Source organism: Macaca fascicularis, chromosome 3, assembly GCF_037993035.2.
Source record: "Macaca fascicularis isolate 582-1 chromosome 3, T2T-MFA8v1.1".
Lineage (NCBI taxonomy): Eukaryota > Metazoa > Chordata > Mammalia > Primates > Cercopithecidae > Macaca > Macaca fascicularis.
In genome coordinates, this window is record NC_088377.1 from 117,724,231 (window position 1) to 117,736,910 (window position 12,680).

Here is a 12,680-nt window from a genome sequence, read left to right on the forward strand (position 1 = left end):
ATTTTCTCCAAAAGCTGCATTTCTTTTTATTTTTCTTTCTTTCTTTTTTATTTATTTTTTTTTTTTTTTGAGACAGAGTCTTGCTCTGTCACCCAGGCTGAAGTGCAGTAGCCCCATCTTGGCTCACTGCAACCTCCGACTCCCAGGTTCTACTGATTATCCTGCCTCAGCCTCCTGAGTAGCTGGGATTACAGGCACCTGCCACCACGCCCGGCTAATTTTTGTATTTTTAGTAGAGACGGGGTTTCACCAGGCTGGTCTCGAAATCCTGACGTCACGATCCGCCCGCCTCAGCCTCCCAAAGTGCTGGGATTAGGTGTGAGTCACCGCGCCCGGCACAAAAGCTGCATTTCTTGTCTAACAGAATCTTAGTATTTTAAATTCATGGATCTTCCATTTTACTCCATAGAAGTACTGATTTAGAGATCAAAGTTAGAATTCAGCGACCTGAATTAGAGAGCAAAAGGAGCCCAAGCCTTGAAAAAGGCAACAAGAACCCTCAAAATGCTCATGCGTGACTCAGAGGAAAGAATAAGATCCTTGAGATGTTAAGAGTTTGACAACCCTAACCAGGCTCTGTGGTCTGGTTTTGCTTTCAAGCTGATCCCAGTGGAGAGTTTAAGAGGTGCAGGTTCTGGAGACCAACTGTAATAAATAAATTCCAACTCTATCGCCAACTCTGTGACTTGAGCAAATTCCTTTTACAAAGGGAGAATACTGATCTCTAGCTCAAAGAATGATTCTGAGGATTTAATCAATTCGTTATAAAGTGTGGAGGATAGTATCACAAGGTAAAGACACAGTAAATACTAGCTACATTTTGAGACGGAGTCTCACTCTGTCTCCCAGGCTGGAGTGCAGTGGCGCAATCTCAGCTGGTTGCAAGCTCCGCCTCCCAGGTTCACGCCATTGTCCTGCCACACCCTCCCGAGTAGCTGGGACTACAGGTGCTCGCCACCACGCCCAGCTAATTTTTTGTATTTTTTAGTAGAGAAGGGGTTTCACGGTGTTAGCCAGGATGGTCTCAATCTCCTGACGTTGGCGTCCCAAAGTGCTGGAATTACAGGCGTGAGCCACCGCGCCTGGCCAGCTATTATTTTATAAACACATATACAGATTAAAGCAAGCGCGTGTGTGTGCACACGTGCACACATGTATGCAAGCATGTGTATGTATACATATATATTTACTCACAGGCCTGTATGAATATACATATGTGTAAGTATGCATACATACATACATATGCACCAAAATAGTGTGCCTTTTGGTTTTTTCTTAAACTTTTTACTTCTCATGGACCACATTTTCAGCTAAGTATACATAGATTATCTCATTTTAAAAAATTACTGTCTTCTATCACATTGTATAGATGTACCATTATCACACTGGTGTACCTTTAGTTTTTCTTTCCAGGATTTTTGCTTTACAAATAATACTTAAAGGTACAGGTTTCTATATATTACCTGCATGTGAGTATCATTCTTTCTGAAGAATAGATTCCTGGAAGTGAAAGTGATGGGTCAGGCCGGGCGCGGTGGCTCACGCCTGTAATCCCGGCACTTTGGGAGGCTGAGACGGGCGGATCACGATGTCAGGAGATCGAGACCATCCTGGCTAACACGGTGAAACCCCGTCTCTACTAAAAAATGCAAAAAAAACTAGTCGGGCGAGGTGGCGGGCGCCTGTAGTCCCAGCTACTCGGGAGGCTGAGGCAGGAGAATGGCGTGAACCCGGGAGGCGGAGCTTGCAGTGAGCGGAGATCCGGCCACTGCACTCCAGCCTGGGCGACAGAGCGAGACTCCGTCTCAAAAAAATAAATAAATAAATAAATAAATAAAAATAAAAATAAAGAAAGTGATGGGTCAAATTATATTTATATTTTAAATTTTAATAGATTCTCCCAAAGTATTCCCCAAGTATATCATACTACTTTATACTCCTAAAAACTGTGTATAAGATTTCATTTTTTCAGACTTTAGCCAGATAATGCTATCAGTTTAGTTATTGAAAATCCAGTGGGTACAAATCGTATTGCATTTGGCTTTAATTTGCATTTTCTTGTTGATAGTGAAGTTGAGCATATTTATATTTTTGGCTGTTTACAGGTATTTTGTGACTTTTATGTTCATAGTATTTATATGTTGGTCTATTGTGTCTTTTATTTCTTTAATCATTGTGTATGTTAGAAATATTAACTCCTTGTCTCATATATGTTTTACAAATATTTTCTCCTAATTTGTTGGTTGTATCTGGACTTTTTTCCTCTTTAAGTTGGCCTTTCCAGACTGAGCTTAAAATATTCTCCCATAGTGTCTTCTGATACTTTTATAGCTTAATTTTTTTCCCTTTAGATATTTAATCTACATATACTTATGTGTATGATAGTTGCAAACATATAGTTTTGTTTTCATCCACATGGGTGCTTGATTTTTTCATAGTTAAATAAGTACAAAATCCGAGCTAGAAATTGAGAAATGAATAGGACCTTACAAGTTCCTTAGTCCACGGTTCCATTTCACTATTCAGATGACTAATTCCCACCAAAAGAAAACGCCAGAGTTTAAGGCAATTTGATTCAAATGTTAAAGTTTGGTGGCTCGTCTGAAATTGTGTCATTTGGTCAGATCATCTCTTGCCATGACATTTCATCATTTGCCATGCTGCATGGGTCTGCATTAATCAATTTGGCTTGTACTGTTTTCACATTTAGCTTTCCCTTCTAGATATCTTTGGCCTTCCCTAAAATTATATCCCTTTAAATCATTATTTCAAATGGATAGTAATGATTATTGTTGCATCTTTTCTGTAAGATAATTTTTTTTCAAAATTCTGAGAGTTTCTGCAACTTCTGGTTTGGTTCAGCTCTCTTCTGAAAATAACAAAGGTTAATATTCCATTAATAAATGGCTACCAGAGAGGAAGATACTCATTTTTGTAGGCCAGGCTCCATAGGAAATATATATGCAATTTGATTTTTAAAATGTATATATATCAGAACATTTGGGCAAAAATTCTAAAGGGATAAGCCATGGTACAAGTTTTTATCTTTTATTTTTTATTTTTTTTTAGGCAGGGTCTCACTCTCTTGCCCAGACTGGAGTGCAGTGGTGTGATCACAGCCCACTGTGGCCTTGACTTCCGGGGCTCAGGTGATCCTCTTAACTTGCCTCGTGAGTACCTGGGACTACAGGCAAGTGTCACCACACCTGGCTAATTTTGTATTTTTAGTAGAGACGGGGTTTTCTCATGTTTCCCAGGCTGGTTTCAAACTTCTGGACTCAAGTGATCTGCCCACCTCAGCCTTCCAAAGTGCTGGGATTACAGACGTTGAGCCACTGCACCTGGCCACAAGTTTGTTTTTAAGAGGAATTGTTTTAATTTTTGTTAGCATTATTTATTAGCATTTATTGTTGTTTCAGTTTTAGTTGCTGAAGTAACAATATTGATTGAAGAAAATTTAGAAAATAAAAGGGTAAAGAAAAATTATGGGCTGGGCACGGTGGCTCATGCCTGTAATCCCAGCACTTTGGGAGGCCGAGGCAGGCGGAGCACGAGGTCGGGAGATCGAGACCATCCTGTCTAACACGGTGAAACCTCGTCTCTGCTAAAAATACAAAAAATTAGCAGGGCGGGTGGCAGGTGCCTGTAGTCCCAGCTACTCGGGAGGCTGAGGCAGGAGAATGGTGTGAACCTGGGAGGCGGAGATTGCAGTGAGCCGAGACCAAGCCACTGCACTCCAGCCTGGGCAATAGAGCGAGACTCCGTCTCAAAAAAAAAAAAAAAAAAAAAAGAAAGAAAGAAAAAGAAAAGAAAAATTATTTGCTGACATAATCACTTTATTTTCATCTATATCTTTTTTAGTTTTGTATATACGTATGCATTGTTTGAACAAAATTAGTATCATAATGAACAATTTTTTTTTAAAATTTACTTTTATGACTTAAAAGAGCAGTTGGAAATTATGTATTTAGCAATAAAACCTGAGAAGACTGATGGCAGTTCAACTTACAGTTTGCTCTTGCCCTTTGAAGAGGATGTATCTCTTTCACATGATTTTACTTTTTAAAACTTTTCTCAATTCTTAACATTTATGTTTTCTTCCTCACTTCTTGAGAAAACTAGTGTCAAATTGCTAGAAAAAATATCACGACTTTGGAAAGAAAACAGAATATTTTCCTTCAACAGGAATCTGCGGTGAAATGAATAAATTACGCAAGTTCAAGTTATTGAGCAATTTTTCCCTTTGAGTGGACAAGCATTTGAAAGAAATAAAGAATACTAGATCAATGCAGCATGTGGATCTAGGAAACTATTATGTACCATTATAGAATGTTTACCGTGCATTTGAGAAGATAATTCAAAGCTACTATAGCAATAACTAAAGGTAAATACATGGTTTGAAAACAATGTTTAGATAGAAAAAAAAAGAATATTAATTATCTAAACCTTCAAATAAAGCAGGTAGAAAAAGAACCACAACACAGACAAAGAACAAAACATGAAATAAGGGAAAATAAAGATAATGTCACGGAAAGGAAATGGAAAACAGAGAGGTAATTTCCACAACTGAAAGTTATTTTTCAAAAAGATTAGCGAGCTAGACTTGCATTTGAACAGATTGATGATTAGTAAGAATGTATATGTAAACAAAACACAGAATGAAGTATTAGTAAATGAAATAATGAAAGATATAAAAGACATAATGAAATATCAAGTTGTTAGTAGTATAATAATTTGATAATACATTAGAAAACCAAACTAAATGGACAAATGATTTAAAAATGTAAAGTGACAAAATTAGTAAAAGATAAAAAAAACTTGAATAGACTAATAGCCACTAAATATATTGAATTACTAATTGAAAGTGTTTTTATCTTAGGAAGTACCAGAAAAAGAAAAGTCTACAGGCAATTCTTACTACACGTTCATCCAAAAATATTAATCCCTATTTTATAATCAAAAATAGGAAAAGAGAAAAAAGGTCAAACTATTGTTATGAGGCCACGTTTATTGCCCTTGGCCACATTTCCTCAAGAAGACTTTTACCTTTCAAAACCATTAAGCAAGGAGCTTTTTCTACTTCGATTCTATTTCAATTTCTATTTCCTTTTCAATTTAAAAAGCCTTCAGAATTGTATTTTTTATAATGAGAATAAGAATTAGTTCCCTCTCTTTTCCATCTGTCAAATAAGAGCAATTTACAAGTCAAACCTACAAAATAGTACTGAGAGAACAAAAGTGCTGAATTTTATTCCACTACAAAATTTTTAATATTAGCACTTCTCTCCCTTAGTAATGTTTTAACTATTGATGACAGTTTTAGTCAGAAAACATTTTAAAATAAATTCTTGCTGTTCATTCTGGAAAACAGAAAAATCATGTATCTATTGTAAAGAAACAGTCGAAAAACCTTTGCTCATATGATGAATTTTTTTTTTAGAGACAGGATCTCCCTCTATCACCCAAGATGGAGTGCAATGGTGCGATCAGGACTCACTGCAGCCTTGAAACCCCTGGGTTCAAGCTATCCAGCCTCAGCCTCCCCAGTAGCTGGAACTACAGGTGTATACCACTACACCTGGCTAATTTTAAAGTTTTTTTGTAGAGAAGGAGTCTTGCTATGTTGCCCAGGGTGGTCTTGAATTCCTGCGCTCAAGTGATCCTCCTGCCTTGGCATCCAGAAGTGCTGAGATTATAGGTGTGAGCCACTGCACCTGGCCTGAATCCTTAATATTAATTTGTTTTTGTTTTTGTTTTTTTGAGACGGAGTCTTGCTCTGTTGCCCAGGTTGGAGTGCAGTGGTGCGATCTGGGCTCACTGCAACCTCTGCCTGCCAGGTTCAAGCAGTTCTCCTGCCTCAGCCTCCCGAGTAACTGGGACTACAAGGGCATGCCACCATACCCGTCTAATGTTTTGGTATTTTTTAGTAGAGACAGGGTTTCACCATGCTGGCCAGGCTGGTCTTGAACTCCTGACCTCGTGATCCTCCCATCTCAGCTTCCCAAAGTGCTGGGATTACAGGCATGAGCCACTGTGCCCCAACTTTAATATTAATTTGTATAGCAAATGTTTAAATCTGATAGATGTGGGTTGGAAGAGTTGACGGTGAAGTAATCTCTGCATATAGCATAGTGCTTACTAGCTCAGGCTTTGTAGTTAATAAGCCTGGATTTTATATCTAGGTCTTCTTTACAAGCTGTGTAGCCTTTGGCAAGTTATGTAAACTCTCTTAACCTCCCCGTCTCTAAAATGGTAATATTATTTTAGAGAGTTTTTGTGAGAATTAAATTAGATGATGAATATATATAAGTTAAGAATAGCTGTCTCACAATAATCTTCAATATATCTTAGTTATTATCTGTGCTATGATGGTTATTGTTAGAAGAGTTCAATTATAATGTAAAGAATCATTAACTAAAAGTTTAAGCAACATAATATACCTGATTGACAAAAATGTCTTCAAAATAACTTTTTGAAAGACACATTTATTTTGCTAAATGAAATAAAGCTGTAGAAAGATTCTACAGGTATTTACTGTCATCTAATATCCTGGGATCCAATGAAAAAGACTAAAATTTGTTGTTGAAAATATTTTTAAAAATCACCAAACGCTTGGAGATAAGGCCAATGAAGTACAGCATGACCTTTCAACATGGACCTGGGGAACTGGTTAATAAGCCCATCCAATTAATATCAAATTATTTAGAGCTACACTGTCCGATATGGTAGCCATTGACCATATGTGGTTATTGAGCACTTGAAATGTGGCTAGTCAGAAGTAGATGTGGTTCAAGGGTAAAATTTTGGAGTACAAATACAATTTCCATTTTTAATACAATGAACAAAGAATCTCAGTAGAAAATAAGAATGTAAAATACCTCATAATTTGTTATATTACATGTTAAAATGAGGGGTTTTTTTTTTTTTTGTTTGTTTGTTTGTTTGTTTTTCTCTTTGAGACGGAGTCTTGCTCTGTCACGCAGGCAGGAGTGCAGTGGCAAGATCTCGGCTCACTGAACCTCTGCCTCCCAAGTTCAAGTGATCCTCCTGTCTCAGCCTCCAGGGTAGCTGGGACTACAGGCACCTGCCACCATGACTGGCTAATGTTTGTATTTTTAGTAGAGTTGGAGTTTCACCATGTTGGCCAGGCTGGTCTTGAACCCCTGACCTCAGGTAATCCACCCGCCTCAGCCTCCCAAAGTGTTGGGATTACAGGCGTGCACCACTGCACCTGGCTGAGAATATTCTTGATATATTGAGTTACATAATTTTTTTGTTAAAATTATTTTCACTTTTTAATGTACCTATAGAGAATTTCAAATCACATAGTGGCTTAAATTATACTTCCATTTGATGGTGCTGGTTTAAAGGAATGCAGCTCTGTATGACTCACTGTTTGCCATTAACTAAGTTCCTGACTCTGTAAAATTATATGTTATGTGGTAGATTTCATTCCGGTAGGAATGCAAATGATTTCTCTCTGGTAGAGAGGATAATTCCATCGGTTATGATTTTATTGTCTTGAAAGATAAGCAGCTTTGTAAATAACCTAGGAAGCCCATAAAAACATTTTTTAAATAAGGGTACAAATACCCAGAACTTCAAAATGGCCCTTTATCCACCTTTCTTATTTTCTTGATTCCCTCATTAAAGAATTATAAATCTTTTCTATGTGTTCAGGTTAGTGATTTAATAGATGTTAGTTAGTTAGTTAGTTAGTTTGTTTGTTTGTTTTGAGACAGAGTCTCACTCTGTTGTGCAGGCTGGAATGCAGTGGCATGATCTTGGCTCACTGCAACCTCCATCTCCCAGGTTCAAGCAGTTGTCCTCCTCAGCCTCCTGAGTAGCTGGGTTTAGAGGCACAGGCCACCACGCCCAGCTGATTTTTGTACTTTTAAGTAGAATCGGGTTTCATCATGTTAGCCAGGCTGGTCTTGAATTCCTGACCTCAAGTGATCTGCCTGTCTTGGCCTCCCAAAATGTTGGGATTACAGGCGTGAGCCACCGTACCCGGCTTAACAGATATTTTAGAAGGCTTAAAAGATTTCATTTTCAAAAAATAATATACATGAAAGTTATAGTCTTACTTTCCAAAAATTATACTTTGATGCAGGTAAGTCCTTATTATATTACAAACATATAATAACATTAAATTAGCTTGGCTTTTACTGCCGTTTTCTGTTAACTAACAGCATGATATTTTCCTTAAATCAAGCTATGACATAGTCTAATATTGTTCTGAAAGTCACTTTTTAATCCAGAATTCACGAACAGTACACAAAGATAAACGTAACCAAAAGTTTATAGATTCCTGTTATCTATTGTTTACAAGGATGTGAGCATAGATATTACAGTTTTATGTTAATGTAGGCTATTTATTTCATGCTGCTCTGAGCAGCTAATCATTAATGTTCTCAGCAAGCCTTAAAGTTAAGCTGATGTTTGTCTGGCTCTGATGAAAAGGCATAGACTTACCAATAATTTAAGTGAAAGTATTTCCTTAAAAGTTTCATTTTTTACCTCATGGGGTGGTATTTCCATTTCAAGTGCAATGAACAAGAATCTTAAACTTTTAACATTCCTGACATGCAAAACAGTGGAAGTGCATATGACTCCACAGATGTATGTAATTTGTAAATAAAAGTTAGTTCTTACCTAGCAATCAAACTTAGTTCTCTTCAACTGCTAGTGGATGACTTTGATTTTTGTGGGCTCCCCGGAGTGGGAATCAATAACGAAGTCATCTGTACTTTATACAGCTCTCAGACTATTTGAGTGAAGTCATTCGTTGAAAACTATTTCTGAGCATATACTGTACATCAGCTACTCTCCTTGGCACTGGGACACAACAGCGAACACACGATAAAATCCTTTCTTTCATGAGGTTTCTCTATTAGTTGGAGAAGCCCAGTGATTGGAGAAGGGTAGTTGGAGATGAGCACAGAGAAATAACCAGGACTACATAATGAAGGGCATTAGAAGAACTTTGGCTTAAGATGTAAAGACACTGGAGGGTTCTAAGCAGAAGAATAATATGATAAAAATTGCATTTTAAAAAAGTCAGACAGACAACTCTGCTGTTGTGATGAGGATAGACTGAGGTGGGTGTCACCTCCAGGGGACCTGTAGATCGGAGGCTATTGTAATAATTAAAGCAAAAGCTGACAGGGTTTGGACCGATGTATTTACTAGAGGCAGCAGAAACGTGTTGGGCTCATGATATAACAGCTTATAGGCTGTGAGATAAAAAAATGAAAAAAAGGATGTCTCCATTTTATTTTTATTTTTTGCCCTAGCAAGTGTAAGAATGGAATTGCTATTAACTGAGATAAGACTGTGCAGGGATTGGCAAATAATATCAGTGTTAAATTTTGGATCTGGTGAGTTTGAGAGAATGTCTAATAAGAGATCATGGGGATATGTCAAGTAAGTTGTCCCAGGTAAGCAACTAAGAGTCTGGAGTTCGGAAGATGTTTCAGTACTGGGTATATATATATTAGGAAGTCTTGGGTGTGAACATCTGATTGGTGACATTTAAACCAATAGGAATGAATGACATTAGGAGGCTGAGATGGGAGAATCAAAGCCAGGAGTTTACAATGGGCCACTGTGTCACTGTACTCCAGCCTGGGCAAGAAAGACCCTGTCTCTAAAAAAAAAAAAAAAAAAAAGATGCGATTACCAAGAGAGTGTATATAGATAGGAAAGAGATCAGGCCTAGGACTAAGTCCTGGGGCATTTCAGCCTTTCTTGTCACATAAGCTGAGTAAATTCAGGTATCTGATTTATTTAATCCAGTTTTGCTGCATTTATTTTTCTAAAGAGCACATTTCTTTTCATGAATTACACATTAAAATTCCAGGGAACTTAAATTATGCAAAATATCCTTTGGGAAATGATTTAATTTCATTGCCTCATCTTTCCACTTAATGTTGCTTATGTAAACAGAGCTATTAAATACTCACTTGCCTTTATTTCAGTAGCTTTCATATTGAAATTGGAAAGGTGATAGGATAATCCATTCGATAAAACTGGCAATAGTATTAAATCCTACCCTCCCCTTTTATTAATTTTAAATTATAATCATCAAATCTTGATCAAAAACAAAGAAGTTTCAAGTCATTTGTTTTCTTTCCCTTAAAATGTTTAAACAAAAATTTAGAAAAGTATTTTAACATGTTAAAAGAGAGACCTTTCCTTCTAGTTGGAACTATAAGTTCCCCAAGCCTGATGATCATTAAGAAGGACATTTAGTATTTCTGTTACTTGGAGATCTTCTCTCTTTTGATATAGTGGAGTGTCTCAGAGAAGCTTCTTAAAGTGTATTAGAAAAAACTGAAAAAATGAAGATTCAAATATTGATATCAATATACCATAAACATACTAAGTAAATGTTGATTGTTTCAGCCTATGCCACCTTGTATATGTGAACACAAAGCTCATACATATACTCTTTTTTTTTTCAGAAATAAACTCTATCACTAACCATCTGACATCCAATGATTCCTGAAATAAAATCTATTTCTAGGAACAATTTAAACCATAGAAGAACTTCACTGTGTCATGAATTAAACTTGCCTTTTTTTTTTTTGTCTTTGGATGACATCTCCTGGGAAAGTGCCCCATTTATATTTGAATGACTTCAACTGTGGTTGCTACCTTGTTCTGTGTTTTTTAAAGTAAAAATATTTGATTTTTAAGTATTACTTTCCCACACAGTGTAACAGTCATCCTTTAGTAGAATATATGCTATATCCAGAGAATTCTTATTTCTATGAAGGATACAAACAGATAAAATTTGCAATCTTTGGCCTTAGAGAAACGTGGTAGTCAAAATTAGTAAGCATTATTGTTGTTTATTTGTCTTACATTAGTTTTACCTGAGACTACAGCATCTCTTTAACTTTGGACATTAACAGAAAGCACAACATTATCAGCATTTCCACTCATAGTTGCAAGATCTAACTTTCACAGACTAAATCAAAAGCCTGATGATTGGATTCTGATCCATGTGGTAACAAGGGAATTTCAAATTATGCAACTTTCCTTTGTTGTTTTAGCACTTTCTCAAGCCTCTGAGAGAGTGCAGATTTCCGCAGAATCCAGGAAGGTGCCAGAACTCATTCATGTTCTCACTGGGAAATGCAAGGGAGATGAACATTCAGGCCAGAGTTCAGGAAGCCCTATGCTGTTTTGGTCCATCAGTTATCTAAATGAACAAAAGAGAAATGTGTGAGCAGAATTCACTGAATCAGCTTCTATAAAGGGTGAGACTTACCTGATAGGTCACTCCTGAGATCAGAAACTTGGCTGCAAATGCTAGATGTCATTTGCTTAATCCTCTTATTCACTATTGAAATAACTAAAACCAAGCTTATAAAGGCATGATAACAAAAAAGAATGGTGGAACATGACTAGAACTATGATGTGGAAGTAGAACTATACTCTGTTGGCCAAATAGTCAAATGTATTTTTCGTACTTATCAGAAAGCATCCACATTGCAACTGAGGGCAACAGTACAAGGTGTTTTGGAGTGCCATCTTGAATAAGTGATGTTAACATTAAGTTCCCAGTGAAGACTTTAGTTTCCAAGCTTATAAAATTATAACAACAATAACAATTGTCTCCAATAATAATAATAATACCTGACTAAACAGTGCATGGTCTGAAGACAATTGAGTGAGGTTATGCCTATGAAAATGATTGCACATTACTGAGTTTGATTTATAAATGCCAATTAAATGCTGCAAAAACTAAGGACTTCTAAATACATCCTGTCTTACACAATTCCACTTTTCCTTCTGTATTAGCACCAGTAGGGTAGAATAGTGCAGGGAAGCATTACAATGAGGCTTCTCACTTAGGTGAGGGGAGGTAGGAGCGCCTTTAGAGAAGTACTACAAGTTTTTAAAGGATGTGGAAATGGGATGTGTTTCCTGTTGTCTTGAAATGGGGGAAAATCCTCAAAGCTAACACTAGGAGACAGGTTGGTTCCTTCAAACCAAAGGAAGTCAATTTCCTGATTTCTTATACATGGATAAGAGTTTTCCTTTATATAAACTCCTATGTTCCATTGAAACCAACCCAATAATCCCATAGACTGTTCTTTCTGATGCACGTAGAAATTGACCTTTCTGGTCTTAAAGCTTGAAGCTTACATTTGTTTTATCTGAGTTCCTTCCTCAGGAAAGGACCTTCAGGCCTCTTAAAAAGGTTTCCAAGAACTGAAACTCACCAGATCATGACATCCTAACAATGAGAAGTCTGGAGCCCTCATTCATCATGATTGCATCCTTGCCCCTCCCTAGTTTCTGTTTTCTTACATATTGTTACATTTCTTTCTATAGAAGAATGTTATATAAACCCATAGGTTTAGTTGGTCAGAGAGATGGATTTGAGCCTGAGCTCCCATCTTCTTGACTGCAGCACCTGATTAAAGCCTTCTTCCTTGGCAATACTCATGTCTCAGTGATTGCCTTTCTGTGTGGTGAGCAGCAGGACCTAGACTAAACCCCTGGTGTTTTGGTAACACCATCAAGAAACTGCTAGAAGTTCTATCCCTATGGGGCTTTTTAAAAGGTAAATAGGCCAGACCACCTACTATCACCCTCTCTTCAGTACAAATTAAGGAATTGAACAATCAAACACCTGAAGGCTTTTTTTTTTTTCTTTTTTAAGA

General features: G+C 37.0%; 1 protein-coding gene across 2 annotated transcripts in view; it reads right to left on the minus strand.

Annotated features, from left to right (window-relative positions):
• Nucleotides 1-9,715: 9,715 nt before the first annotated feature.
• The window catches only part of C3H7orf78 (chromosome 3 C7orf78 homolog), an 86,473-nt gene continuing 83,508 nt past the window's right edge, over nucleotides 9,716-12,680 (minus strand). The window contains exon 5 of one of the 2 annotated variants that reach the window (XM_045388879.2): nucleotides 9,716-11,209. In XM_045388879.2, coding sequence (XP_045244814.1) covers nucleotides 11,206-11,209 — 4 coding nt within the window. In that variant the 3' untranslated portion in view covers nucleotides 9,716-11,205. The remainder of the gene's footprint in view (nucleotides 11,210-12,680) is intronic. The other variant, XM_065541173.1, reaches the window with a different exon arrangement.